The sequence below is a fragment of the Dasypus novemcinctus genome, chromosome 24 (assembly GCF_030445035.2).
Source record: "Dasypus novemcinctus isolate mDasNov1 chromosome 24, mDasNov1.1.hap2, whole genome shotgun sequence".
Lineage (NCBI taxonomy): Eukaryota > Metazoa > Chordata > Mammalia > Cingulata > Dasypodidae > Dasypus > Dasypus novemcinctus.
In genome coordinates, this window is record NC_080696.1 from 34,137,112 (window position 1) to 34,164,902 (window position 27,791).

General features: G+C 50.2%; 1 protein-coding gene across 1 annotated transcript; it reads right to left on the reverse strand.

Annotated features, from left to right (window-relative positions):
- Nucleotides 1-6,298: 6,298 nt before the first annotated feature.
- On the reverse strand, nt 6,299-27,474 carry SUN5 (Sad1 and UNC84 domain containing 5). Its single transcript, XM_004464091.3, has 13 exons — nt 27,283-27,474; nt 25,786-25,844; nt 25,525-25,590; nt 24,078-24,144; nt 23,175-23,236; nt 21,386-21,435; nt 20,267-20,301; nt 19,197-19,305; nt 10,978-11,056; nt 9,801-9,916; nt 8,031-8,198; nt 7,523-7,609; nt 6,299-6,474 (listed from the first exon to the last, which is right to left on the reverse strand). The coding sequence occupies exons 1-13, from the start codon at nt 27,366-27,368 to the stop codon at nt 6,343-6,345; spliced, it is 1,116 nt and encodes a 371-aa protein (XP_004464148.2). The 5' UTR covers nt 27,369-27,474; the 3' UTR covers nt 6,299-6,342.
- Between the last annotated feature and the right edge of the window lie 317 nt (nt 27,475-27,791).

Genomic DNA, 27,791 nt, shown 5'->3' on the forward strand with positions numbered 1-27,791 from the left:
GGCCCTCAGCTGGACCCCAGGCCTCGTGTCCCCTTCTCCCCTTCCCATCCATTTGCCGATGAGCTGTCAAGGATTTCTCAAGGTAATGCTGCTCGTGGGCTTGTGTCCCCAACCCCTTGAGTGCCCCCTCAGGACCTGGGGAAGGCCAGGCCGGCCAACCCCCTGCAGATAAATGCCTCTGTCCTGTGCTTCCAAGAGTCCAGGCCTGTCCTGGGCCCATCACCTGGGCAGTTCGTGGTGCCAGCACCCCCTCCTGTGTGTGCACTGTTCACTCACCTGCCTTGTATTTATTGAGCACCTACTGTGTGTACTTTGTGCTAGGTGCTGGGGACATAGAGGGAAATAAGACCACCACGGTGCCTGCCCTTAAGGACCTCACACAAAGTAAAGAGGGAGAATAATGCAAAGAAAGACACTCCAACAGTGCTTCGGGCTTTGACACTAATAACGAAGGGGCGGGGACAGGAGATGCGGAGGGAGATAATAGGTAGTTAATTACCACCAAGCGCTCAGCAAACGAAGGAGGAAGGACTTGGAGGAGAGCAGCCCTCTGAGTGGAGACAGGGCCTCGGAGCAAGCAGCTGGGTGAACGTTAGGTGAAGAGGGCTCCACGCAGCGGGGCAGCTGGTGCAAGGGCCTGAAGTGGGAACGGGCTTAGAGTGGCCAAGAAGCAGCAAGGGGGCTGGAGCGGAGAGGACTGGGGTGGGGGGCAGGAGGTGGGAGGTGGGCTTAGCGAGGGAGGCGGGGCCTTGCCGAGCACGCCAAGGCTGCGGGACTTCACCCTGGGGAGGCGGGTGGCATCACGGTGCGTGGAGCAGGGCAGTGGCGTGGTCTGAAGGGAGAAGGGTGAGCAGTGGCGGTGGAGCAGGGTCCCGGGAGCCAGGGTCGGGTTTGGGACCTGCTCTGGAGGTAGAGGTGACAGGGGCGCCATTGTGCAGGAGAGAAAGTGCCGGGAAGGGAGGCGTCCTGCTCAGCTCTCTGGTTTTTGTCCTGGGTCCCTACACAGTTTTCCTATAAATGTCATTGAATGAACTCTTGGTGAGGTGGGTGGTATTTCCCCCATTGTACAGAAGAGAGCAGAGGCTCAGAGAGGGGCAGTTACTTGCCTAAGGTCACTCAGCAATTTGCAGTCCTGAGCATGGCTCGTTCCTCCCACAGCACTTCCTGATGCCCTTCTGGTTCTTTCCCACACTGACTGGGTGACCGTGGAAAGGTGGCTACACCTCTCTGAGCCTCAACTGGAAAGCGAGGCAGCCCCTCCTCGTGAATTGGAGGATTAAAATAAAAAAAAACAGTGCCCGCTGGGCGGCCCTCACTCATAGTAGAGGGCTGAGGACCCCACAAGGAGGAGGAGGAAACAGTCACCTCCAAAAGCAGGCTAGAAAATCCACAGAAGCCTGGAGACTCGAGCAACCCGACCCCACCAGCTTGCACACCTCCAGGGACAGGGGCCTCCCTCCCTCCATAGTTGGGCTATTAGAAAGTCCTTCCTCGAGTGGCACCCACTCCCACCTCCTGCTCTGGCCCAGCTCTGCCGAGGAGGGCAGCAGGGGATGAGGGTGCAAGGCTGAGCAGTTACAGTCTCTTGGCTTCTTGCGGGGGCCACAAGAGTGACCCACCATGTCAACTCGCAGAGGCCCCAGTACCCCCTACCTTGTTCTCCCGAAGGCCTACAGCTGCAGGCCCCACCTCTACCAGCCGCTCCCTTTCTAGACACCCGCTGGCAGGGACTCTAGAACCTGTCAGCCCGGCTTTGAATCCTCGCTCCGCAGCTTGTGCGCTGTGTGGCCCCAGGCCCACCTCCCTCCCTCCCTCCCTGGCAGGACTGTGGGAGGCCACCGCCCAGGCCTAACTGGGGCCCCTCAGGGCAGGGCCGGGTGGTCCTCCCTGCAAAGGCCAGGGTAGCAGAACCTCCTGGATGGCCTCTGGCAGGTCTGTGCGAACTGGAAAGGGCTGTCCCAGAGCCCTTGAGGAGGCCACGCCCTCACTGAGCTGCTCACTCGTCTCTGGTGGGTGCCATTATGGTGGAAAGGCCGGTGGGTAGGAAGGTCCCTGGGGAGCTCCGCTCTTCCCGGGCCTGGGGTGGACGTGGCCTTCCTGCTTCCCCACCCAGACCCGTGTCCAAGCCCGAGCTGCTGGGAGGACGCAGGCCAGGGTGGAAGGCAGGTACTCCCCGACCCTGGGGGTGGGGACGTGCCCGGGCCCCTCCTGTCCCGGGCTGGCACCTGAGCAGTTAACACAGCTTAGGGGGCTTTCCCTGGTGCTGCGGGGCAGGAGCAGCCTCTGTGTGCCCACAGGTCCAGTAAGGACTGTGGGGGGTTCTTGGGGACCCCAGAGTCTGGCCCAGCCTTCTCATGAGCCCCGGGCTCCAAGGTCAAGACGAGAGGTGGAGGGAGACCCCGAGTTTGGCTCCCTGGCTGTGACTATGACAGATGTGGGGCCAGCAGCCACCCCCTCTCCACAGGGCCAAGCCATCCTGAGGGCCCCAGGAGGGGGCAGAGACCCCAGAGAAGCTGCGGGGCTTCCCTCTGGCCTGGGTGCAGGGGAGCTTGAGCCGCTTTCATTTGGAGAAATAAAGCGACGTTTCCCTCTCCTTACGTGCAAAGCAGTTCCTACGTTAACCACAGTCAGCCAGGGCCTTTTGTACTAGTCTCTCCCGCCTCTGGCAGGGAGGAGGTGAGCACTAGCATCTCCTGGTGCATATGGGGAAACTGAGGCTCACGGTCACAAGAGGGGGAAGCACAGGGCAGAGATGGGGCCCCGGGCTTTCTCTCATCACTGAGGCCATCTCCCACTGTCTGTTCAGGGGTCTCTGGGCCTTGAACCCCAAGAAGCAGAGGCCCCCCCTGCCCAGCCCTGCCTGGCTTCCAGGGATTTAGTGAGATTAGCTAAAATCCTGGGGTTTGAGCAAAGCTTATCGGCGGCGCCACTCTGGGGGCCCTGGGGGAGGTTTGGCGCGCTCTACCTCCGGTGTGTCTTGGTCGCCGCTGAGAGCTGGCTCTCTGGCCCACTGCCCACTCCTCCGCTCCAGCCCGGTGGGTGGACTGAAAGGTGGGCAGGCGCCAGCCTTGTGCTTTGTGGGCCTGGAACGGGGGTGGGCGGCAGCGAGGCCTAGGGGCAACCTCTGCTCCCCTGCTGGCCCAATCAGGGATCTCTCGTGGGACTTGGGTGAGACCCGGCCCTCCCGGTGCCTCAGTCTCCAGCTCTGTGCAAAGGGGCTATTCAGGTGCACTGTGGACGGGAATGCGCAGCCCAAGGGATCACGGCTCTTGCAGGATAGGGCGTGTGCATGTGGGTGAAGGAGGGGATGGGTGGAGGAGACCGGGCAAACTGAGGGCGAAGAAAGGGGAGACTGATGATCTGGGCAGGGGGCTGAGCTGCAAGCAGTGGGTGCTGCCCACTTTATGGAGCTCCTCCGGGGTCAGCGCTCTAACTGACCTTACGGGATCGTCTCAGCACTGTGTGTGTGGGGGAGGGGCCTGTCATCTGCTCACAGGGGCTGGGTTGGAACCAGAGGTCCTGCCCCTCCATGTGCAGTTCCTGTTAGACTCTGAGGTGGTGAAGGAGAGGAGCAGAAAGAGCAAGTGCTCAGGGTGGGCAGGTTAGGGTCAGGGTTGCAGCTCCTGGGACTTGCTGTGACCTTGGGAAGTCGCTCCACCTCTCCATGCCTTAGTTTCCTCGCGTCTGTGGGGTGCTCTGGCTGCAGTGCGAGGAGGCGATGAGGGGATGTGTGTACCCACCTGTGGCTTATGGAACGCTCACCTAGCACACCTGGGAGAGGAGACCCATGGAGGGGCAAGTGCCCAGGAGGGTCTGATGGCAGGTGTTTCCTCCACAGTCCGTGGAAATGTCAGCAAGGGGACAGCCCCCAATGGGTAAAGTATCCAGGGTTAAATCTGACAAGAAAAGTGCAGAACTCATATGAAAAAAATGATGACCCTTTATGGAAAGATGTCGAAAAAGAACCTGAAGAAAGGAGAGAATCTCCATGTTCCAGGAAGAGGGGAGCTGAAGTGGCCCAGACACGGCTTCTCCACAGTCCTCCACCAGCCAGGGCCAGTCCAGCGGCCTTCTAAAAATGCGCCTTGTACAGGGGGAAGAAGGGTAGGTGGGAATGCTACAGGGGAACAAAGATGGACTCGTCAAGAATGGTACCATACTGTGAGTTTTTGGTAGTCATCCAGCAAAAAGGAAATTAGATCTCCATCTCACACCATGCACAAAAATTCCAGATACTGTGAAGTGCTTATGCACCTGTATATCTCATCTGTGTGCATATGTGTAATACACACATACACAGGCATTAAAGGTGTGTGTGTGTATATATATATATATATGTATGTATGTGTGTATATATTATAAAATCAGTAGACGAAAAAAGAGAAATGTATTTTTATTAACTTGGAACAGGGATGTCCTTCCTGAACGACGCATACAACTTAGAAGCTATAAAGGAAAAAAAATGGATTTGACTACAGTTAAAAAAGCATCTGTCCAACAAAAGATACTTTAAACAAAGTTAAAAGACGACTGGGAGAAAATCTTTGCCACTCTTTTAACAGCGGGAGGGGTGATTGAGGGGGACATTTTGGGGAAGGAGTGGGGTATCTGTGGATTAGTTTTTCATCAGCCTCAGTATGGTTCGGCTTTTTAATAATAACGGTTCACATAAAAACTACCACAGGGGAGCAGATGCAACTCAGGTAGTTGAGTGCCTGTTTCCCACATGGGAGGTCCAGTGTTCAGTCTCTGGTGCCTCCTTAAAAACAAAAACCAAACAAGCAAACAAACGAAAAGGCCAACTCAGAGATGCTGATGTGGCTCAGTGGTTGAGTGCTGGCTCCCCACATACGAGGTCCCAGGTTCAATCTCTGGCCCTGGTGCCTCAAAACAAAACAAACAAAAAAAGTCAAGCGATTGAACTCCCGCCTGCCACATGGGAGGTCTTGGTTCAGTTCCTGGTTCCTCCTGGAGAAGAAGAGCAAGACAGTGATCTGGTGTGAGGGGCAGGCACAGCAAACTGACACAACAAGATGATGCAACAAAGGAGACCCAAAGAGGAGAGACAATGAGAGACACAACAAAAGCAGGGCACTGAGGTGACTGAGCACCTTTCTCCCACATGGGAGGTCCCAGGTTCAGCTCCCTATGCCTCCTAAAAACAAGACAAGCAGACCCAGAGAGCACACAGCAAATGGACACAGAGACCAGCAGCGAGTACAAACAAGAGGGGAGGTAAATAAATAAAACAAAGAAAGACCTTAATGGTAGGCTGCGCCTGCATGGCTCCGGGCACCTGCTTGCTGGGAGGGGTGGGAGATGACCTGTGGAGCCCTTCGGGGGCAGGCCCTGTGGCCAGGGGCTGGCAGGGAGGCTCTGCAGACTGCAGACTAGAGGCCAGAGGCTGGGGTGGGGGGGCTCTGCTCCAGCAGGGGCCTGGCTGGGGGGCCGCCTGGCCAGCCCTCCCAGGAGACAAGCGAATTTCCGATTCACCTGCCCTCCTGATGCCGGGCTGGACCGGGGCCAGCATCTCCACCTCTCTGCCTCTGCCCACGAAGAATTCCCTCCCCGGCAGGCCCTGCTCAGGGCCCTGCTCGGGGGCAGCGTCGCCCTGTCCTGGGGCTGGGGCTGGAGCCTTTACTCCACACCGGCTGTTGGGTAGCTCTACTGTGCCGAGAGCTCTGTGGGCCTTAGCTCCAGGGGGAGGGATTCTGATCAGAGTTTAGCAGTCACAGTGGATGCTGTAGCGTCCCTAGCGCTACCTGCCAAGTAAACACTAGAACAGGAAGCTGAGGGAACAGAATCTTTTACACCTGGAAAAGCCGAGGTCCAGAGAGGGTGCGTGTCCTGCCTAATGTCATGCAGTAAAACCTCCTTATGATGTTGAAAGGCTCTGAAGAGGGTGGGCTGCGGCTCTCACCCACCACCTCACCTGACGCTCCCAGTGGCAGTAATGCTGCCCCCACTGTCTGGGGAGGTCAAGGCCACAAGAGGGCCAGGTCTTGCCCATGAACCCATGTGGGTCAGGGCAGATTTGACGTGAAGCCAGGCCTCTCTCATGAACAGGGGTCAGGTCGCCTGGCTTTGAGCCCTGGCTGTGCCATTTGCGGGCCGTGTGTGTGCTCCGGGAGCTGCTTGGTCGGCTCCTTCACTGTCCCCTTCTGTGAGGTCGGGCTGGGTGGGGGGGCTGGGCGGGGGGGGCCTGAGGGAGCCGGGCTCCCAGCACCTGCTCAGTAGTTGCTCGTCGCAGGCCGGGCCCACGGGCATGCTCCGGGGCCAGAGGACACGCAGACGTGGGTGGGTGGTGAAGAATAGACTTTATGCTCTCTCTGGGGGTAGGGTCTAGTTGGACTGGCCTCTGGGCGGGGCCACAGAGCCGTGGACGCGCACACGGTACAGGCAGGTGAAGCGCGGGTGCCCCCAGTTGCTGGAGATCTTCACCTTGACGGCGCCAAAAGGCCGGGCAGGCTGGTTCTGGAAGAGGAAGTCGCAGATGTGGGGGACAGCCCATCCGTGGCCCCCACCTGCCTGGCCTGAAGGGGCTTTGGGAGTGGAAGGGGACCCTCGATTTCACAGGTGGGGAACCTGAGGCCCAGGGAGGGGAATGGACTGTCCCAAGGGCACACAGCAAGCCAGTGCTCCAGGGCTGGGATAGAAGGTGCTGGGGCCAGAGTGGTCTCAGGCTTTGGGCCCTGCCACATACGTACCGTGTGGGGCCCCGGCTGAGCCAATGCCCCTCTCTGGGCCTCAGTTTCCCCCTCTGTAAGGTGGGAATGGTGATACCTGCTTTCCAGGGTTGCTGCATGAAAGAGGATCTCAGGGCTGGATGATCTAGCCGCCCTGGGTGTGTGCAGCCCCGATGGCCTGCCCCTCGAGAGGGGATGGAGCCTGCGTTTGTTACACTCCTGCCCAGTGCAGGAAGGGGCCCACTTGGTTTGCAAGATCTCACTCGATGCTCTGAACCTCCCAGGGAGTTACAGAATGGGAAACTGAGGCCCAGAGAGGAAGGGAATGGCCCGAGATCACACAGCCTTGGTGGCTGGGTTGGAATTGGGGCCAGGGTCCACCCGCTTCCCAAGTCTGGACACTTCCCACCACTGAGACCCCTGGCTGTTCCAGCAGCCCCCTCCACTCCTGCCTCTGCCCCCAGCCCCATCCCTCCCAGGCCTCAGTTTTCCCACCTGCCACTTGAGTTGGATCAGACGCTAATTATGGGGCTTCCCAGCATGGAGACTCCAAGTTTGGAGCCCCAAGTACCGAGCCCCAGGGGCCCCTCCTGCTCAGCACCTGCTGTCCCTGGGAGGAACTTTCCCAGGCAGTGCAGGGTAGGTCTCCCCAGGGTCCTGCTCCTGGCCCTGGGCGGTGGCTCTATCTCTCTGAGCCTCAGTTTCCTCATCTGTTAAGTGGGTCAGTAACTGTGCCCCTCCCAGGGCTGGTGGGACTGAAGTGGGGGTCCTGGGCAGAGCCCCGCACATGGCGTGCGGTTGGTAGATGCTCAACACGGGCAGCTTAGCTCGGTTACCTGGAGCGGGAACATCTGGATGGTGTTTTCTGGCTGAAACTGAAACGCCCCCAGGAACACCTCCTCCTTGGGGTAGCCTTCCATGCCCTGCAGAACCGGAACCGAGGAGAAGGTGTCAGCTGCAGGCATGGTCTTCAGAGGGTGCCTCCTCTCTCCAGCTGAGACTTGAACACCTCCCAGGATGGGGAGCTCCCTACCTCTCTTGCCACTGTTCCATTGCAGCACAGAGCAGTGGACAGGAAAGAGTGCCAGACTGGGAGTCAGAAGGCAGAGGGTTTCCTAACTCTGCCGCTGACCTGGGACGTTTGGGGATTTTCCTGAACCTCTCTGGGCCTCAGTTTCCTTATCAGTGAAAGCTTGGGTTGAAGGACAGTAGCCGTTTATCCCCTATCCTTGGAGCTCTGAACCTCACCCTGGCCATTCCCTGCCTTGACAAAGCTTCATTCACCACCCCCCCGCCTGGGTCGGGACACACTGTGTCCCAGTGCCTGCAGCAGGGCACGCTCACATAGATGACGAAGTCCTTGGGGGCCGTGTCCAGGCTGCCCGACAGGGAGATGGTCTTGGGGATGTGCTGCAGTGTGAGGTTGGACAGGTAGACCTTCTGGGCCAGACGGATGGTCACCTGGCCGCGGTCACCCGCAAAGGCCCAGCAGTTGCCTGGTGTCACGTTGGGCTGTAAGGGCAGGTGCAATGGGGGCCATGCTGGGTCAGTGAGGGGGCTTGTGCATCCCAACCTGGCTCTCCCAGCCCTCCTGGTTGAGCCAGATCCTTCCTGTCTATAAAGCTTGGCTCCTGTGCCCCGCCCCCCCCCCTTCCAGGGAGCTGCTCTGACTGCCTGAGGCAGGGGTGCAGCTTTCCCCAGCCCAGTGCAGTGAGGAGAGCTGCCTGATCTCCAGCCTCCGCCTTTTCCCCTGGCCCATTTGTTTGTTTGCTCATTAGTCCACTCATCCATGCATTTACTCATTCATTCATTTATCCCTACCATCACTCTTTGCAAGATTTTATAACCACCCTGGCATGCAGGAACCATTATTATCCACATTTTACAGATGAGGAAATTGGAAAATGGAGGAGGAAAATGACTTGTCCAGGGCCTGCAATGAGAAACCGGAAGCCAGGAAAGGAAAAGAGTTTTGACCGAAATCGCACAGCAAGGGCCTTCATTCAGCAAGGGCCTTCATTCACAATGTCATCAAGACATTGTGAGTGTCTTGGAGATGGCGTGTGGGCGGTCCTCCCTGGAACAGGAGATGCTAGGATAGGGTGCAGGGAATGTGGGGGTCCAGGCAGGCCTCCTGGGGGAGCCGAGGCTGAGGGAGGGTAGGAGCTAGCTGGGCAGGGAAGGCAGGGAGGGGAGTCCAAGCAGAGGGAACAGCATGCATGAGCTGGGCCTGATCACGTGGAGAACTGGGGGTGGTTGAGACGGGCTGGAGGGGCCGAGTCTGCTGGGCTGGCCCTCAGCCCCGCTCCCCGCCTGCCTGCAGCCCGCACTCTGCGAGCCCAGCCTCGCCCTGCCCTGCCCTGGGTCTGCCAGTCGCCCCTCAGGGACCAGGGCCCCGCTGTTCCCTCTGCCAGGCATTGCCTTGACCCTCCTCCCTGCCTGACGAGCTCCTTCTCAGCCATGACCTCCTCTTCCAGGAAGCCTCCCAGTCCCTGACAGGCAAAGCCATCTTGGAGCTGCCCCGTGGCTGTGGCATCAGCTTGTGCTGGCTGAATAAAGGCCCTTGCTCTGTGACCAGATGGGTCCCTTCTCCTCTCTGGCCTCAGTTTCCTCATCTGTGAGGCAGGATTTGAGAGGGGTGAAGGCTCAGGTTTGAACCCTGGCTCTGCCACATACCAATGTCCAGCTTGGTGGCCACAGGCAAGTGACTTGGACTCTCAGAGTCTAGTCTTCTCTGCAAAGTGAGGACCCCCAGGGTGGTCCCAAGGATCCCCCACCCTCAGGTCTCAGGGGATGGGTGATGGGGACCTCCCGGGCTAAGGCAGGCTGTTCCTGTCCCTGTCTCTGTCCCCTGCTTCTGCCCCAGCTCACCGGGGGCCCCTGCCCTCTGCTCCCCGCTGACCCCTGCCGCCCTGCTCCTGGCTTCTCCCTGCCCCGATCCTGTCAATTGCTCCCTCCCGCTGGCCCCTGCTCCTACCCCTACCCAACCCTAGGTCCCTGTCCTCTGACACCCACCCCCAAGCCCTACATCCAGTGCCTCCTGCTCCCACCCCGTCCCTGCTCCCTGTTTCTGCCCCCTGCCCCTCTCCCCTTGCCTCCCACCACTGCCCCTACCTCAAGGATCACATCCGGGGGCTGTGCATAGTTCCAAAGTCGGATCCAGTTCCAGTAGGAGCGAGCCTTATCGTGGTTGTATGTGGGTGACGTGTGCTCAAAGTCAATGGTGGCCCCTGCATGGGAGGTGGGGGGTCTCAGCAGAGCCCGCCTCCCTGGCTTCTGCCTGGTGGAGGGAGCCCCACTGGTCAGGTGCTCAGTATGTACCCAGCAAGCACCCTGGAAGGGTCACTGGTCCTCTCTGACCCTCAGTGTTTTTCCCTGGGAAACGGGGTGGGTAACATAGTAATGATAATAGTAGGAATAACAGCGTCCATTTCGTAGGCTGCAGTGCTGCTGAAGTAGCTAGAGACCAAAGGCTTTTCCACAGGGCCTGGCACAGAGCCAGGCGTAGTTATAAGTCAGCCTCTTCTTCTGGCTGGGATTGATTGCTTCCATTTTAAGAGGAGGAAACCTCTATCCTGAGAGGTTAAGTGAGGCCAAGGTCACTCAGGGGTTGGGGATGATGCCCTCTGACTCCACATCTCGCCTTTTCCCCTCCTGAGTCAAGCCTGGGGGCGTCTGGGTCAGCCGGTGTCACCTGGAGGGCCTCTGGGGGTCCTCACCGCTGCCGGATCCGCCTGCCCTGCGTCTCCCGCGCTGCCCCACTTGCTCCAGCTGGCGTGCGGAGCGTCATCCCAGGACAGCTTTCACGTCTCTCCTCTTGTCATCCAGCAGGTCGCAACGCCAAGGTCCCCTGCACTGGGAGGCCTCCCTCTGCCCCGGCCCCCCCATCGCAGCCACCTGCTTTATTTTCCCCCAAAGAACAGATTCCCAGCCACACGCCTGCCGGACTGTGGTCCCCCAACCCTGAGGGCAAGGCTGGCTGTGTCCCACGGCAGGCACAGGTTTGGAGAGTGAGTGTGTGGGGGTGTGTGGGGGGGCAGAAGGGCCAGGTTCATGCCAGGAGCCTGGGGGTTGGCACTTTCTTGTCCCATCCTGGACCCCGCAAGTTAGAGAAAACAAAATCCTAGCAAGAAATCCAGGTGGGGAACAGAGGTTAGCTCTGAGGGTGAACTTCCCAGAGCAGAGGGTGTACATGAGGAACACCAGAAGAGAACTGAGATCTCCAAAGAATCTGAGGAAACTTGAAGTAGGCAGACAGGGGGTCCTGTGGGGGGTGGGGCATGGCTCTTACCTATGGATTTCAGGGCAAAGTCCGGCTTTTCGATGTAATCTCCATGTATCATCTTCATTATTTTCTGGGCCATTTTTTGCTGGGAAGGTAGAAAACACAGGCTGGGCACTGGTGTATTCTTTTTTAATTTTTTCTTTAAGTACCGCGGTTGGGGATTGAACCCAAGACCTCATATACGGGAAGCTGGTGCTCAACCCCTGAGCCAGATTGGCTTCCCTGAGTTGGCTCTTTTGTTTGTTTGCTGGTTTGTGTGTTTGTTTTTAGGAGGCACCCGGGACTGAACCCAGGACCTCCCATGTGGGAAGCAGGCGCTCAACTGCTTGAGCCACATCTGCTGGAGCCACATCCGCTCCCCGCGGTGTATTCTTACTGATGACAGCCCACACGTGTGTGTTCACGCCAGGTGACAGGCAACTCTCCTCCCTGCCTGCTCACCCCTGCCCTGTGGCCCGTGGCTACACAGGGCCCCCCCAAGCCCCACCCCTGGTTCACACAGTGCTTTCACCTTTATATGCACAGGGGGCCACGCAGGGGTCCGGGGTTACAATGAGGTGACAGGCGGGGGGTCCAGAGTCAGACAGACCTTTACTGCTATGGAGAGCCTCAGGCAGGTTACTGCCTCTCCCTGAGCCTCGATTTTCTTATCTGTAAAATTGGGACGACAGTAACGTCCTCCTCTCAGGGCTCAGAGCTGGCCTTATAAAACCCGTAATATGTTTCAGGATAGTTCTTAGCCTCAAGTGTGTTCACTCTTATCCTCTCCCAGCAACCCTGGGAGGTAGGTGCTATTATTATCCCCACTTGAAAGATGAGAATACTGAGGCGTGAAGAGGTAACTTGTCCAAGGCCATGCACTTAGTAAGAGGCAGAGTTAGGCATTTGTTTCCAGAGTTTAGGCTCGTAGCCACTATTCTGCCAGATAAAGATGGCAATGCCCTCAGCACAGAGCCCGTACATGGTAGGCGCTCAATAAATGCCAGCTATCATATACGTTAGACTCTTCACAGCTGTGGCATTTTCTGCAAGTAGCCAGAGCAATATCTCCTACTCCCCCTGCTCCTGTTTCATGTTCTTTGGACCCTCTTCTCACGGGCAGGTGGGGTCCAAGTTCCTTCCCCCCAGTCTGGGTGGGCACGGGACTTGGTGGAAGTGATGCCAGGGGACCTCGGAGGTGACACGGCCTTGCCTGGTTCTCTTGGAACCCAGCCACCTTCCTCACCGTGTGGGAAAGCCCAGGCCACACCGGGAGGCCGTGTGTAGGTGCTTCGGTCAACGGCCTGCCCTGAGTTCCCTGCTGAAGGCAGCAGCAGCCTCCAGGCCTGCGGGTGACGATGCCTCCAGAACCCTTAACCTCTGAGACTTCCCGGCCGACATCATCGTGGAGCAGAGTTGACCCAGCTCCTCTGTGCCGTCTGAATTCCTGACCCAGACAAACCCCGAGCATAATCAAATGGCTATTTTATGCCAGTAAGGGGTGGGGCGGGTTGCTTAGCAACAAAAGCCACTAGGGCAATAGCCCACTTGTTGCAGGTCAGCAATTTTGATTCTATTTTGTTGATATGGAAACTGAGGCTCGGAAAGGTTGATGACTTGCTTGAGGTTGCCCAGCTACACTCTTCGCCTTATTTGCTGGGCAAATTCTCACTTATTCCTCATTAAAACTGGGCCATGAACCCCAAGAACTTCCCTGATGGCGCCCACCCTCTCTCTGGCCCAGGAGTGGGTGGGGCTTCTCCTTTAGGATTCATATATCTGGGGAGCGCCTTGAGGGGCAGGGAGTGGATCTCATTTATACTTGATTCTGGGTTCTCAGCACAAGGCTTAGCACACAGGAGGTGCTTAATTGATGCATACTGATTAGCATGTGCCTTTGGACTGCACCTTTTTTCAAAGACAGCAAACATTGACAGTACTTACCATCTGACACGTGTTATTTTAAGAGTATACATGCATTTATGAAATTTAATCCTTAGCCCATTTTCTAGATGAGGAAACTGAGGCACAGAGAAGTTAAGTAAATTGGCCAAAGTCTCATAGTCTCTAGGTGGTAAAGATGAGATTGAAATTTAGGCAGCCTGGCTCGAGAGCCGTGCCTATAAGCACGAAGCTCACAGCCTCTCTCAAGCCAGACGTCCTTCTCTGCTACCTGCCCCCTGCCGGACGCTGCCCACCTCTCTCATTGGTGGAGAGGAAGCGTCTACAAAACGTAGGCATGAGGGGCGGATGCGCTCCCCTCCTGGGCCCGTCTGAACAGAGCCCTTGGTGGAAGCTTGAGGGGAGAGGAAGGGCCAGTGGCAGCCTGCGACTTTGGGACAGGAAAAAGTATAGAGGAGATTTAGAAAGATTTGCTGATTTTTACACAGTGGAATCCCTCTTTGTGATGCCTTTAAAACACTTAGCTTCTAAGCAAAGATGGTGAATTAAACACATCATGTAGTTTTGCTTTTTTCCAATACTCTGCTAAAACTACAGTAAAGGAATTTAAAATGGTTAAAATGGGAAATTTTTTGTTATATATGTGTGACTGTAATGAAGAAAAACAATAAACTACAGAATTGTAAAAAATAAATTTAAAAAATCTATACCCAAACATGTATGAATGGGGAGAGTAGGAGAGAGACAACCAGCCTGCTGGGAATGGTTGTACAAGTTGTGCACTGCAGCAGGGGGCTTTGAGTGGGACTGGAATCCAGCCCTTAATTTGCTCTTTGAGATCAAGGAAGGTGATTTTTTCCAATTTGTCTGCCCAGAGCAGTGGCTTTTCCCACTTTGCACAAAGGCACAATATGTACAAGCAGTGGCCCTGGAGACAGTAGTAAAATTTGGAAATGGAAAACAGGTGGATAAGCAGGGGAGGGTTTAGCACAGTATTTCTGAGTGGAACGCTATTTTCTTTTTGTCTTTATTTGCTTTTTTAATGTTACATTAAAAAAATATGAGGTCTCCATATACCCCTCACCCTCCTCACCCACTCCTCCCCCCATAACAACAACCTCCTCCATCATCATGAGACATTCATTGCATTTGGTGACTACATTTCTGAGCACCCCTGCACCTCATGGTCAATGGTCCACACCATAGCCCACATTTTCCCACAGTCCACCCAGTGGGCCATGGGAGGCCATACAATGTCCGGTGGAACACTATTGACAGTTTGGGCTGTATAATTCTCTGTTGTAGGTGATTGTCCTATAGATCGTAGCATCTCTGGCCTCTACCCACCACGTGCAGCAGCATCTCCCACCACAGTTGTGACAACCAAAATGTCTCCTGGAAGGCAAAATTGGCCCTGGTTGGGTACCACTGACTTAGAAGTACTAAGAAAGCTGAATCCTAAGCAGGCAATCCTCAAAAGGCTAAGGATCCTTCACACTAGGTTTCTCTAGCTTTCTGGTGGAGGAGAATTGGATGGAAGCCAGTTAAAGAGCAGTTAAATTTACCCTTTACCCAAGATACTCTCACACCCCTCCCTAAGAAGCCAGGTGACTTCCCTCCCTAGAAGAAGACTGGAAGTTTATTCCCTGGAGAGGGTGAAAGCAGAGAGCTTCTGTTGGGACAGGTAAAGATTTCTTAAACAGGACACCAGAAGCACTGACCATAAGAGAAAAGGTGGATGCATTGAAGTTAATTAAAACGAAGAACTTTCATTCATCATGTTAAGAGTGAAAAGGCACAATATAGACTAAGAGAAAAGTCACAATATGTATATTCAACAAAGCATGTATATCCAGAATATAAACGAACTCCTTCAAATCAATAGGAAAAAGACAACCCAAACTTTTAAAAAAAGGCTGTTGTCCAAACAGTCAATAAATATACAAAAAGACAATAGTATTAAAAACAAGGAAACGCAAACTAAAAGTTATCAATGAGATAAGTTTTCACCCACCAGAATGGCTAAAGAAAAAAGGACTGATAATACCAAGTATTGGTGAGGATGTGGGACACCTGGAATTTGCATACACTCCTGGTGGGAGTGTAAATGGTAAAACTGTTTGGCAGCATCTAGTAAAGTGAACATAATCATACTTCATGATCCAGCAATTACATTCCTAGATATATATGGAAGAGAAATAAATATATATGTTCACAAAGTGACAAGCAAAATAATGATTATAGCAGCATTATTTGTAAGAGCCCCAACCTGTAACCAACCCAAACGTCCATCTGTAGAATGGCTAAATAAACTACGGTATATCCATCAATAGCATGCTTCTTAGCAACAAAAAGGAAAAATGAAACTACTGATACACACACAACATGAATGAATCTCACAGACTTTATTCTAAGTGAAAGAAACCTGACATAAAAAAGAACATACTGTAGGATACAATTTATATGAAGACCCAGAACCGGCAAAAGTAATATGTGCTGCTAAATGTCAGAATAGTGGTTCCTTTTGGGGCTACATAGTCTAGGGAGAATCACAAGGGAGCTGGAAATGTTCTATATCTTGATTTTGGCGGGTGTAGCAGTTTGATATTGTTTATGAATTCCAAAAATAGATATTGGATTATGTTTGAGAACTAGTCTGTTCCTTTGGGAATATTAGATTGCATTGGATTCAGAGGTTTCACTTTTGCTTGAGTTGTGATTAGGGCTTTGATTGGGCCATGTCAGTGGGACATTGAGTCCCCGCCCCCTTGATGGGTGGGGACTCACATAGAAAACTAAATGGCAGAGCAGTTAGTTAGAGTTTTGATATTGGAGCCCAGGGAAGTAAACACACAGAGAAGCAGATACGTGAGGAAGGAGAGAAGTCTCAATTAGACACCGCAGAGGCTGTGCCAGAAGAGATACGAGCCATTAGTCTGATAGTCTACCGCTGGCCTTGTGGGAAGAGCAGAGCAGCTGAGGCTGGAGAGAAATGAGCCCCAGGAATGAGATGAGACTTACCCCAGCCAGCAACTGAGATTGGAAGAAGCTGGGACCACGGAGCCTTAAGAGGAAGAGGAAGCTTGAACCCTTGCAGACATCGGCGGCCATCTTGCTCCAACACGTGGCAACAGACTTTGGTGAGGGAAGTAACTATGCTTTATGGCCTGGTAACTGTAAGCTTCTACCCCAAATAAATACCCTTTATTAAAGCCAATAGATTTCTGGTATTTTGCATTTGCACCCTTTTGGCTGACTAATACAGTGGGGTTATACAGTTGTGTACAAATGTGAAAGTTTCTTGTGCTGTGTACCTAAGATTTGTGCACTTGACTATATATCTTATATCTAAATAAAGCAAAATTAGAGGGTCTCTTGGGGGAAAACCAGGCACAGTTGAAGGTGAGGATTAGATTAAGTGCATGTGTGTATACACTGAATACTGAGACCCCCACCCCTGAATTTTTGGGGAATCCACCAGTCCAAGATATCTGCATTAGTTGTCTACCAACGAAACACACCCAGTGAAAGTCATCAACTTTCCTGACACATGTTCAGAGCCTGTAGCCTGCTCTTATTTCCCTACTCTTACATATATACATCAAATTAAAAAGAGCCCATGGAGGGAGAAGAAAATGTCAAAAACAAAAATGATCATTAATAAGCTCAGAGAGATTAAAAATACATTGCATTCAGAAAATAAGAATAGGAGTCTATGAAAAGGGACACAAAAAGCAAATTCTTGGAATTCAGAATATATTAGTAGAAATGAAAAACTCAACAGAAGTTTTGGAGAATAAAGTTGAGAATATTTTCTCAATTGCAGAACAAAAAAGAGGAAAATAAGAGAGAAAAAAATTAGAGAATTAGTTCAGGAGTCTAATATCCAAATAATAGAATTTAAGAAACAAAAACAGAACAAACATGGCTGGGAGGAAATCACCAATGAAATGATTAAAGAATATTTCTCATGACTGGAGGACATGAGCTTCCAAATTGAAAGAGAGCCAGTCCATAGACAAATTACTGTGAAATTTCAGACATAAGGTAAGATGGAGGATTTCCGGATAAGATGCAGTAAGTTATAGAAGGCCAATGCTTCCTCTAATGACATGTAGAAAAAGCCAAATAGTTTTCTCAAATCATGTTTTTAAAGGCATTAATAAGCTATGAAAGCAAGGAGGACAGATGGACTAAAATTTCTGAGAAGAAATCATTTTGAAGTGTGATGACAATTTTTTTTAATCCCTGGGGGCATTTGGTGATTCTGGATGTAGGCTGAGCATCTGGAATTGGGCCAGTGAAGGGGCTGCTACTGGGGAAAGAGAATACAGTGAAGTTTTTAATGATCACACAGAGCTAAAGTGACAAAATTGGAGACATGAGGAGGTGTGAACACAGCCAGTTTCCCCACAAGATTCTAACTGAATTCCTAGTCTATGTAGGAGGCTAAAGAAGGCAGAGTAAAACCATGGACTGCTTCTGGAAGGCAGAATAAAACTTTGCAGTCACACAGTGCTAAGAAACAAAGTCTGTCTGAGGGAGGGGGCCCTAAAACAAGAGACAAGAGATGAAAGCCTCAAAACAGTGATTTCTTTTAGCATGTCAGAATCACCTGCAGGTGATTGTTAGAAAGCAGAGGTTCCTGTCCTCAGTGTATCTGATTTAGTAGATGTGGGGTGGGGGTGGGGGGCTTCAAAATTTGAATTTCTAAGAAGTTCTCAGGTTATGCTGATGCTCTTGGTCCTGGGCTCATACTTTGGGGTCCTCTGCCCTAGAAGGAGTGGTGAGTCAATACTGAGCATCTACAGTTACATTTCACCAGGGAACACTAAACCTATTCTGGGCACAACTAGAGGCTGACAATTCAATCTTCACCCTGGCAGAGAAGCCTGCTGCTGGGGTCAGAGGTTTTACATTCATGCAGGACTGGGAGAAAAAATTGGAGACTTGAGAGGCCCCAAACACTTGGCCAGTTTTTGCCCATCAAGATATTTGCCAAATATTTGAAGTTACATGGGCAGGGTGCTAATGAGTTAGGCCAAAAATCTCTGACTAAATCTTACAAAAATTGAGATCCAGGTCTGAGCCAGCTGAATGCGTGTTTAGATAGAAGTGACCAATCAGCCCACTTCCTCTGCCTCACGAAGGAATGGATGAAATCTTTCTGGTGATCTACAGTTCTCTTATACATGGTGTAATATATGCAGAGGAAAGATTATGTTGATAATCAAGAGAAAAAACAGACAGGAAATAGGTGATCCAGATATTGAAGTTACCAAACAAGGACTTAAAATTATCTATGATTAACATGTTAAATAAACAAAAGAGGGACAACATAGATGAAATATTGGAGAATTTCACCATAGACTTAAAATATATGAAAAAGAGTAAGTGTATATTCTAGAATGAAATATTGAAAGATCTGAAATTAGGAACTAAATGATTGCATTAACAGTAGATTGGACAGAGCATAATACAGCTTTATTAGTGGGCCTGAAGAAAGGTCAATAGAAAATACCAGAACATAGAGAAAAATAATGAAAAAACAACAACAAAAAACCCAAACAAATTAGGTAATACCATGGGAGTCACATGGAACACATTCCAAAGGTCTAACATACATGTAATTGGACAGCCAGAAGAAGAGAGAGCTAATGGGTGAAGAAGTAATGTTTTAGGAGATAATAGCTGATAATTTTCCAAAACTAATTGACACTCACCACCACCCACACCCTCCAGTAAATTTAGCAAACTGCCAAGGCAGTGTTAAATATAGAACAATTTTTGGATTCAAAAAGAACATCCTGCAAACCTTTCAGGGATAAAAAAAATAGATCACAGTAAAGAAAAATTGATGAGTGGCATTAAACTTCTCAACAGCAACAGTAGAAACTGGAATATGATGGTGTACTTCCTTCAAATTTCTGAAAGAAAACTATTTTCTACTTAGACTTCTGTACACAGCCAAACTACCAATCAAATGCAAAAGAAGAATAAAGATATTTTCAAACATTCTCTCTCTCTTTCTATCTATCTGTCTATCTATCTATCTATATCTCGATGTCTAGATCTAGATATAATATAGATAGATATAGATATAGATACAGATATGGGTAATCTTCTTTCATTCTATTCAAGGAAGTTATTGGGGAATGAACTCCAATATAAAAAAATACATAAATATATATATTTTTCCAATATAAAAAATATATATATGAAAAATCAATTGTGTTTCTCTCCAAAAATGAGGGAAGAACCCACAAAAGAGGCTTGGGATATAGGAAACAGCATCAAACCAAGAGAGAAATTAAGTGTCTAGGGCAGAAAGGCCAGCGTCTTACCTCATCTGACATGGCTTCCATTTCCTGGAGCTTGGCAATGAGCTGGTTCATGTTACCTCGGAGGTCCTGGATTTCCCCAGCATGATGTCGCACCTTCTCCTGGTACATCCTTCCCAGGAAGGAATGAGAACATGGACTGACTGATTTGCAATGCTGCTATTTTCACCCTCAGCTCCTCCCTTTGCCAGGCAGCCAAGTCACTCTCTTGGGCCCATCTCTGGACCACCCAGAAATTAGTTCTTATCTTTATTTTTTTTTAAAAGATTTATTTATTTATTTAATTCCCCCCCCCTCCCCCGTTGTCTGTTCTCTTTGTCTATTTGCTGCGTCTTGTTTCTTTGTCCGCTTCTGTTGTTGTCAGCGGCACGGGAAGTGTGGGCGGCACCATTCCTGGGCAGGCTGCACTTTCACGCTGGGCGGCTCTCCTCACGGGGCGCACTCCTTGCGCGTGGGGCTCCCCTACGCAGGGGACACCTCTGCGTGGCGCGGCACTCCTTGCGCACATCAGCACTGCGCATGGGCCAGCTCCACACGGGTCAAGGAGGCCCAGGGTTTAACCGCGGACCTCCCATGTGGTAGACGGATGCCCTAACTACTGGGCCAAGTCCGTTTCCCTAGTTCTTATCTTTAAAACATTACTTATTACTCATGTTCTCCCTCTCACCTTAGGTATCCTTAAATATCATTCCCTCCAGATATTCCTGAGAATTTTGCCTGCAATTAAGAATGTTGATACCACGTGGTGTCTTGCTTAAAATTTCTCCTCAGCCACCATTTGCTGAGCACTGACTAAGGAACAGGAACTATTTATGGTTCTTTACATCTTCTTTAGTGCCCATAATTACCCAGAGTTAGGTGGGCATTATGCCTCATTATTTAAATGAACAGTCTAAGGCCCAGAGAGGTGAAGCGACTTGTATAAAATCAACCAGGTATAAAGTGTGGGAGCTCAGATTTGAACTCAGGTTGGTTTGACTTGCAGAACCCACATTCTTAGGCAATACATCCCAGACTGTGCTCTGGCTCTGGTTTTTGAATTATAATAGGACTACTCAGCAGGTTCCTCTTACCTCAGGCTTTGCAGTGGATTCTTTATGCTGTCATCCTGTTGGGGAGTTGAGGAAATTAAGATATCTCCTTCAGATGGTCTAATCCAGGCCCAAAAGAGCCTTATCCATCCATTCTTCCATAACCATAAATCCACCCATTCATCTATCTTCCTATCTTCTCTCCCATCCATCTATCTACCCTCTCATCCATGTACTCTCCCTCATCTACCCACCCTCAACCATTTATCTACCCTCCCATCCATCTATCCATCCTCATCCATCCATTCATCCATCCATCCATCTGCCCATCCTTCCATCCACCATTTATCCATCCATTCTTCCATTCTCCCTTCTTTCTCCTTCCATTCATACTCCCATCTGGCCATCCAGTCATCCAACATTGATTAGTCATAACCCTATGCCTGGCCCTGAGCTGAACATTGCTGGGATGAATTAGATCTGGCTCCTACCTTCAAGGAGCAGCTAGTCCAGTTGGGGAGACAGGCACGATTACAGAAAACTGCATTCATGATTACAGAAAATTATGGAGGGGAGAGGGGAATGCAACTGCCTTTGCCTGGGTGCTTCTGGAAGAGGTGATGTTTTAGTTGGATCTTGAAGTATGTGAAGGATTTCGTTAAGTGGAGAAGAGGAGAGGGAGGTACAGGCCTCTTAGGTGCCCTTTCCCTATAGATCTTCAGAGATTTTTTGCTGTCCTCAGACAGGGACCTCTGACCACTGTTTTCCTCCTTCTTCCTCTTCAGGAACCACAAAGCAAATGATCTTATCTTATTTAAACAGAAGAGCAAACTTCCTTGAACGAAGAAAGTAACGTCTTCCCTGTCCTCGCCATCCCACTTTAGGTGGGGCCCTTGAGAAGGGAGAGATGGACCACCTCTGGGGGGAGTGACAGGGGAGACTCTCTGGAGGAGGCAATATTGCATCTGTTCCTTGAGAGTCAGATTTTGGCAGGCTCTATGGGTTCCAAGTGGATGACATGGCAAAGGCTGAGGTTTGGAGCTGGGATGAGTCAGGAGCTGATTAGGGTCTAGATGTGATGAAAGGGGAGCCACGGAGGTGACAATGACTGGACGCGGTGGGACCAGTCAGTAGTGGGGCCTGAATAGGGCACTCACTCACCTGCCAGACTTCCACTTTTGATGGCACGTGTATAGAAAGCACCCAGAATCCTGTGGGAAATGAGAATGAACTATTTAACATGGAAGGCCTAGACTCTGGAGTTAAGACATCTGGGTTTTAAATCACAACTTGCCCATTTCCTGACCTTGTGCAACTTTGGGGAAACCATTTACTTTCTCTATATCTCAGTTTTCTCCTCCATAGAATGGGAACAACAGTAATATCCGCTTCATGATCAGACGGGATCATATATGTGAAGGGCCTCACATTATTCAGACAGTTGATGTCTCCTCCCCCTATCCTGTCCCAAAGTTATTGGGGAAATTACTGGTGAGGAGAAGGGGGAATGATTTTCCTGGCATTTTATGGCCTCTGTAGTATCTGAAATTCCACTATTCAAGACACTGTTTAAAAACCTTTAAAACTTATTTGTTGTTCATGATAAACACATTCAACAAACTAAGAATTGAAGGTAACATCCTCAACCTGATAAAAGTCATATATGAAATACCTGCAGCTAACATCATATTTAAAAGTGAAAGACTGAACATTTTCCCCTAAGAACAGCAACAAGACAAGGATGCCTTCTCTTGTCATTTCTATTTAATATTGCACTAGAGGGTCTAACCAGGTCAATAGACAAGAAAAAAAAAAAAGTCATCCAGATTGGACAAGAAAGAGTAAAACTATCTCTATTTACAATGACATGATCTTGTATGAATCTTAAGGTATCGAAGACTGGGTGTCTTGCTCAATGTCAGAACTAATAAATGAGTTTAGCAAGGTTGCAGGATACAAGATCAATATATAAAAATCAATTGTGTTTCTATCAACTGGCAATGAAAGATCTGAAAATGAAATTTAAAAAAGATTCTGTTTACAATAGCATAAAAATAAAAATATTTAGGAATAAGAAGTAGAAACAACCCAAATATCCTTCAACTGATGAATGGATAATCAAATGTGGTATATCCATACATTGGAATATTTTCAGCCATAAAAATGAATTGAAGTGTTATGACATGATTGAACTTTGAAACATTATACTAAGTGAAAGAAGTCAGATAGAAAAGACCACATATTATTTATCATTTTTATGAAATGCTCAGAATTGGCAAATCCATAGAGACAGAAAATAGTTTAGTGCTTGGCTATGGGTTGGGGAAGGAGGCATGGGGAATGACTGCCAATGGTTGGTGGTAAAAATATTCTATAATTTGATAGTTGTGATGGATGTGCAACCTTGTGACTGTACAACAAATACAGAATTGCATACTTTTAAAGTGTGAACTTTATGGTGTAGGAATTATATTTCCATAAAGCTGGGGAGTTTCCTTGGACTCACTGTCCATTATCCTGTGCAGAACTGATTCTCCCCTTCTCAGCCCTTGCCCTACCTCCCTGCCTCAAGATCAGGAGACTCAAATAGAAAGAAAAGGAGATTCCTTTGCTTGAGAAAGCAATGCTGTGAGGTGTGAGGCAGTGGTAGGGCTGGAAAGAGGCCACAGAAACCTTGAAGGAGGGAGAATTAATTATAACTTGGTTTGGGAGAGGTTTACAGTTTTCAAGGCACTTCTTGGTTTTCAAAAAATTTTCTTGGTCTTCATCTCATTTAATCTTCACAGCAACACCCATTAGACAGGTAGGGAAGCTGAGGCTCATGGAGGGGAGAGTCTTGCCCAGTGACATGTAGCTAGTCAGTGCCAGAACTCTTGCTCTTGCCTGCCCCAGGCTGGGCTGGAGCCCAGGGGCACCATGACCTGAGACTGGCAGGAACCTGGGGACGCACCAAATCCACAGAGGATCAGGATGCCTGTCTTCTCCATGATCATCTGGAAGAACAGCTTGAATCTGGAAGGCAGAGAGGCAGTAGTTAAGGTAAGGCAGGGCTTTACACAGATCGTCACTCCTTTCCCTTTCCCTTCCCTGAGGGGCATGTCCCTTTCTGGGTGATGATGCCCTCTCCAGGATGCTGGCCACCTTCTGTGGCTCCCAAGTGTCCCAGAAGAGAGAAAGCTCATACTCCAGCATTTTGGTCTATCAGAGATGAACTCACAGAATTCACTCTCCTTCTTGCTCCCTTTCTCCATCTATATACTGCTTATCCTCCTCCTTCTACTCCCTGGTGAGCTCATCCTTCAGGGTTCAGCCCAAATGTCCCTTCCTCCAAAGACTTCCAGAGTCAACATTTTCAGCTGAGTCCTGTGAGTTTTGGTGTCTGCTTTCCCACCTGACTGTGAGCTCATGAGTGGTGGGGACCATGGCTGGAACTGAGTAGGCATTCAGGAAACATTTGAAATTTAAACTTTATATGAATGAATGAGGTGGTCAGCTTTACAGGAATTCAGAGTGATTAACATGGGCATTCCAGAAAAATATCATGTGCAAAGGTTTGGAGATAGGAATGGGAATGGTATGCCCCGGGAGTAAGAACTCTATAGACTTGTTGGCCCAATGGGTCCACAGATAGAAGCAGAATGAGGGCAAGTTGGAGAGAAGGGTGGGGCAGGATTCCAGAAGGCAGCAGGCTGAGGAGCTAAAGCAATGGGGAGCCACAGTGGTTTCTGGGGTGAGGGGGTCTGATGAAAGTCAGGTGTGGAGTAACTTATCTGGCTTGATGACCAAAGGGGAGGTCCAAACCAATGAGGGAGCTGCCTTGGTCTCCAGCTGTCTTTTCTCAGCCCCTACTTACCTGCATGTATTGAATAGAGTGTGTTGGGTCCAAGTCCTCAGGGTACAGGCCATGTTGGTGACCCAGGCTGCAGAGGAGACAGGGAGCAGTGAGTAGTTGCACTTTCATCAGGGCTCAGTGATTCTCCTGGGGCTGGAGAAAGACCCCAGAGCTGGGGGATTCTCCCAACTGGCTGGTCAAGTCCAGGACAGCCCCTTGCTCTGCTCATGGATAATCACCAGCTTAGAATGAGCACAGGTCCTATAGGTGAGCAATTCTTGCAGCTGGCAATCAATAGATACTTAATAATGATTCAAGAGCACAAAAAGACTGGGATGTGCAAAAACCCATTCCCTTAGATACCAAGATCTTCTGAAGGACAGGGTCCTAGTCTGGTTCATTGTCCAGTCTGGGGCTAGGCAAAAAGTAGGAGTTCATGAAAGTGATTAAAATGGAAAGCTTTAGGTTGTACATATGTTACCAGAATAAAAAACTTTGAAAAAACAGTAGAACTCTATAACATAATATAAACTATAGTTGATAGTGTAATTATAATAATATTTCATCAATTACAACAAAAGTACCACACTTATGTAAAGTGTTAATAATAGGGAAAACTGTGCAGGTAAAGAGGGTATATGGGAGCTCTGTTCTTTCTGCATGAATTTTCTATAAACCTACAACTTCTCTAGTAAAAAAATGTAGGGGTTCAGGGATATTTGTTGAAAGAATGGAAGAATGGAAGGATGGAAGAGAGATTGGATATATGGATTAATGGGGTGGATGGAAGGATAGATAGGTGGGAGGATGCAGGGATGGATGAAACAATGGATGAGAGAATGGATGCCTGGCTGATTTGGAAGATGAGTGAATAGGTGGATGGATGAAGCGATGGGAGAATGAGAAGAGAGATGGATGGATGTGTGGATAGGGGGATGGATGAATAGAGGGATGGATGGACTGATGATTGGATGGATGTACAAGTTAATAAATGAAAGCATGGGTGAACTGATGGATATCTCAAATGGCTGGATGGCTGGATAAACTGATAGGATGCATGGATATTATGACATGGATAAGTGGACAAATGATTGGACAAATGACTGAAAGGATGAGTAAATGGATGGACAGGTGGATGAACATATAAGAAAAAGACAGATCTTTAGGGTGTGGTCAGAACCATGTCCCTGAAGTGAGGGTAAATTGCATCAAACCATCCCCATATCTTCACCTTTACCTCCTGGTCCACTGGCCAGGCTAGGGGCAGAATAGGGAAGGTCCGGCAGCGAATCCCTCCTCTAAACAGCAAGTCTCCCTCTTTGCAACTACTGAATGGATCTTGGCTGTAATGAAACGTGTGATGAGGAAACCCCCAGAACTCAACTCCCTACTATTCCTGTAGCCCTAAGGCTGGATCCTCTCCCCTGACCACATGGTTGGCCAAGGCAGCTCTTTGGTTTATACGTACACGTCCATCCCAGCATGCAGTGAATCAGGCCTGGGGCATTGATGGGAAACAGGAAGGTGTCAGGATCTGTGGAGAGCACAAGAGCTGTCATGTCACTGCACTCTGGGTTATGATGACTGCAGAGAACTTGGTGTGGGCATCCCTACCCCCCCTGCCACCTTGCTGGGTGGCCCAGAATTGCCAGTTTGACATCTCTGAGCCTCAGCCTGTCAGCTGCCCTTGAAGGCCCACCCCAGGACCCCCGCTCCCCTCCCTGCTCACTCATGTTTGGTGAGGACTCGCTTGCCACCCTGCAGGGGTTCCGGCTTCGTTGGGTGATCCTGGGGATGACAAGACCCACAATCACTCTTTACAGTTTACAAGGAAAGATGGTATGTGTGTGTGTGTGTGTGTACTGGTGTCCCTACATTCCAGATGGAGAAGCTGAGTTGCAGAGAGATTTGTCCAAGACCACCAACCCGTGGGTAATCAGAATGAGGGTTAGACTTAGGTCTGGCTGGCCCCAAATCCAGGTCTCATTTGAAGAAATGACGCAGTGTGCATCATGGGGTGTTGTCACCAAAAGCCACCCCTCCCCTTGTTGGCAGAGGCCTGGTTTGTCCCCTTGTCCACTCCTCCCTCTGTGATTTTAGACAATGCTGCTTGGTCTAAGTCTGTTGTAGTTATGCCCAGTTCCTTTGCTGTGATTGGTTCAAGGATGAGTTAAGTCTCGGGTGACGGGTGGGGTAGAGAGGTGTGTTCTGGGATATGCAACCTGGGGGAAAGCTTTTCTTATTGCTAAGGAGACCCACAGGAAGCAATGTCCACTCTCCTTCCACCCTCTCAGGCATGTGCCAGTGTGATGCCTGGAACTGAGGTTGCCATCTCAGGGCCATGAGAAGCAGCTCACAGTGAAGAGCAGAAAGGCGTGGCAGGGATCTGGGTCTTGGGTGGCATTGAAGAACCACAGAATTAATGCAACCAGGAGCCACCCGTACCCTGAACTTCTGGATATGTGAGATAAATTTTCTTTATTTCTTAAGGCAATGGTCTCTAACCAATTTTTATTATATCCCCAATGTATCTGTGTTTGTTTATTAAGAATTTACATATGTGCCCCATTGTGCTAATATATTATTTACTCTTTCCAAATGTATAAATTTATTTATATATCCCCAAGGAATATAAGCTAAAAGAAGATAGCTTAAAAAACAAAACAAAACTGTGGAAGTCCTAACAATTTCTTCCTCACCCCAGTGGATTGTTTTGCTTACCCTTTGGGGTATACACCCTGTTTTGGGGGTGCAGAGATAGGCATCATTTTGAGTTGGAATTTCTGCCACTTGTAACCAGAGGCCTCTTGACAGTCATGGATGGCAGAAATACTCCTTTCTTTTTTTTAAACCTGTCTCCCTCATTAGACTGTGAGCTCCACGAGGGCAGGGAGCACATCCGTATGGTGCAAAGGTGTGCTCCCAGCGCTGAGCAGTGCCTGGTAAATAGGAGGTGCTCAAAAAGCAGGGCAGTAGTTGTAGCTCAATGGTTGGGCGCCTGCTTCCCACACATGAGGTCCCAGGTTCAATCCCCAGTACCTCCTAAAGAAAAATCATGTGCTGCAGGATGACAGCCCTGCTACTTCCTAGCCGGGAGGCTTTGGGAAAGTCATTGTGGAAATTCTCTGACCTCTGGTGTCACATCTGTAAAACGCAGTTGATAATGCCCACTCGGCATTATATAGACTGTAAAGGGCTGGGCAAAGAGAGTGTCTGCTGTCCTCACCTTCTGGCCCTCGTGTCCCGGGCACCGTGGACCAGGTCTTCAGGTAGGGCACCTGAGTCTCCGGGGCTCCTTGCGGGCCGCGGCATTGCTTTCCTTCTCAGGGAACAGGGAAAAGTGGTGATGGCTGTCGGGGAGTTGACGAGGAAGAAGTGGCTGTTGCTGCTGCCGCTGCCTCTGAGGGTCCCCTGGAAGGTGCCATGTGGAACCTGCCTGGGGCGGGTGGGGCTGTCAGCACTTTGTGACCTCACAAAGCAGGTGGGTGAGGGAGGTCAGGCCAGCCTCCACCCTGGCTCTGAGACCTTCCCTCGGAGGAACCGCTTGCCCATTTTTAAGATGGGGAAATTGAGGGCTCGAGATGGGAAGGCCTCGCCAGGGTCTCGGGGGCTGGGCAGGGGTAAGAGCTGAGGCTGTAGAACCCAGGCTAGACTTTTTCTTGCTCCCCAACCGGCTCCCTGCCCCCAAGCACCCCAGATTTACCATCTCAGTGTACGCATTTTGCAATGCTGAGC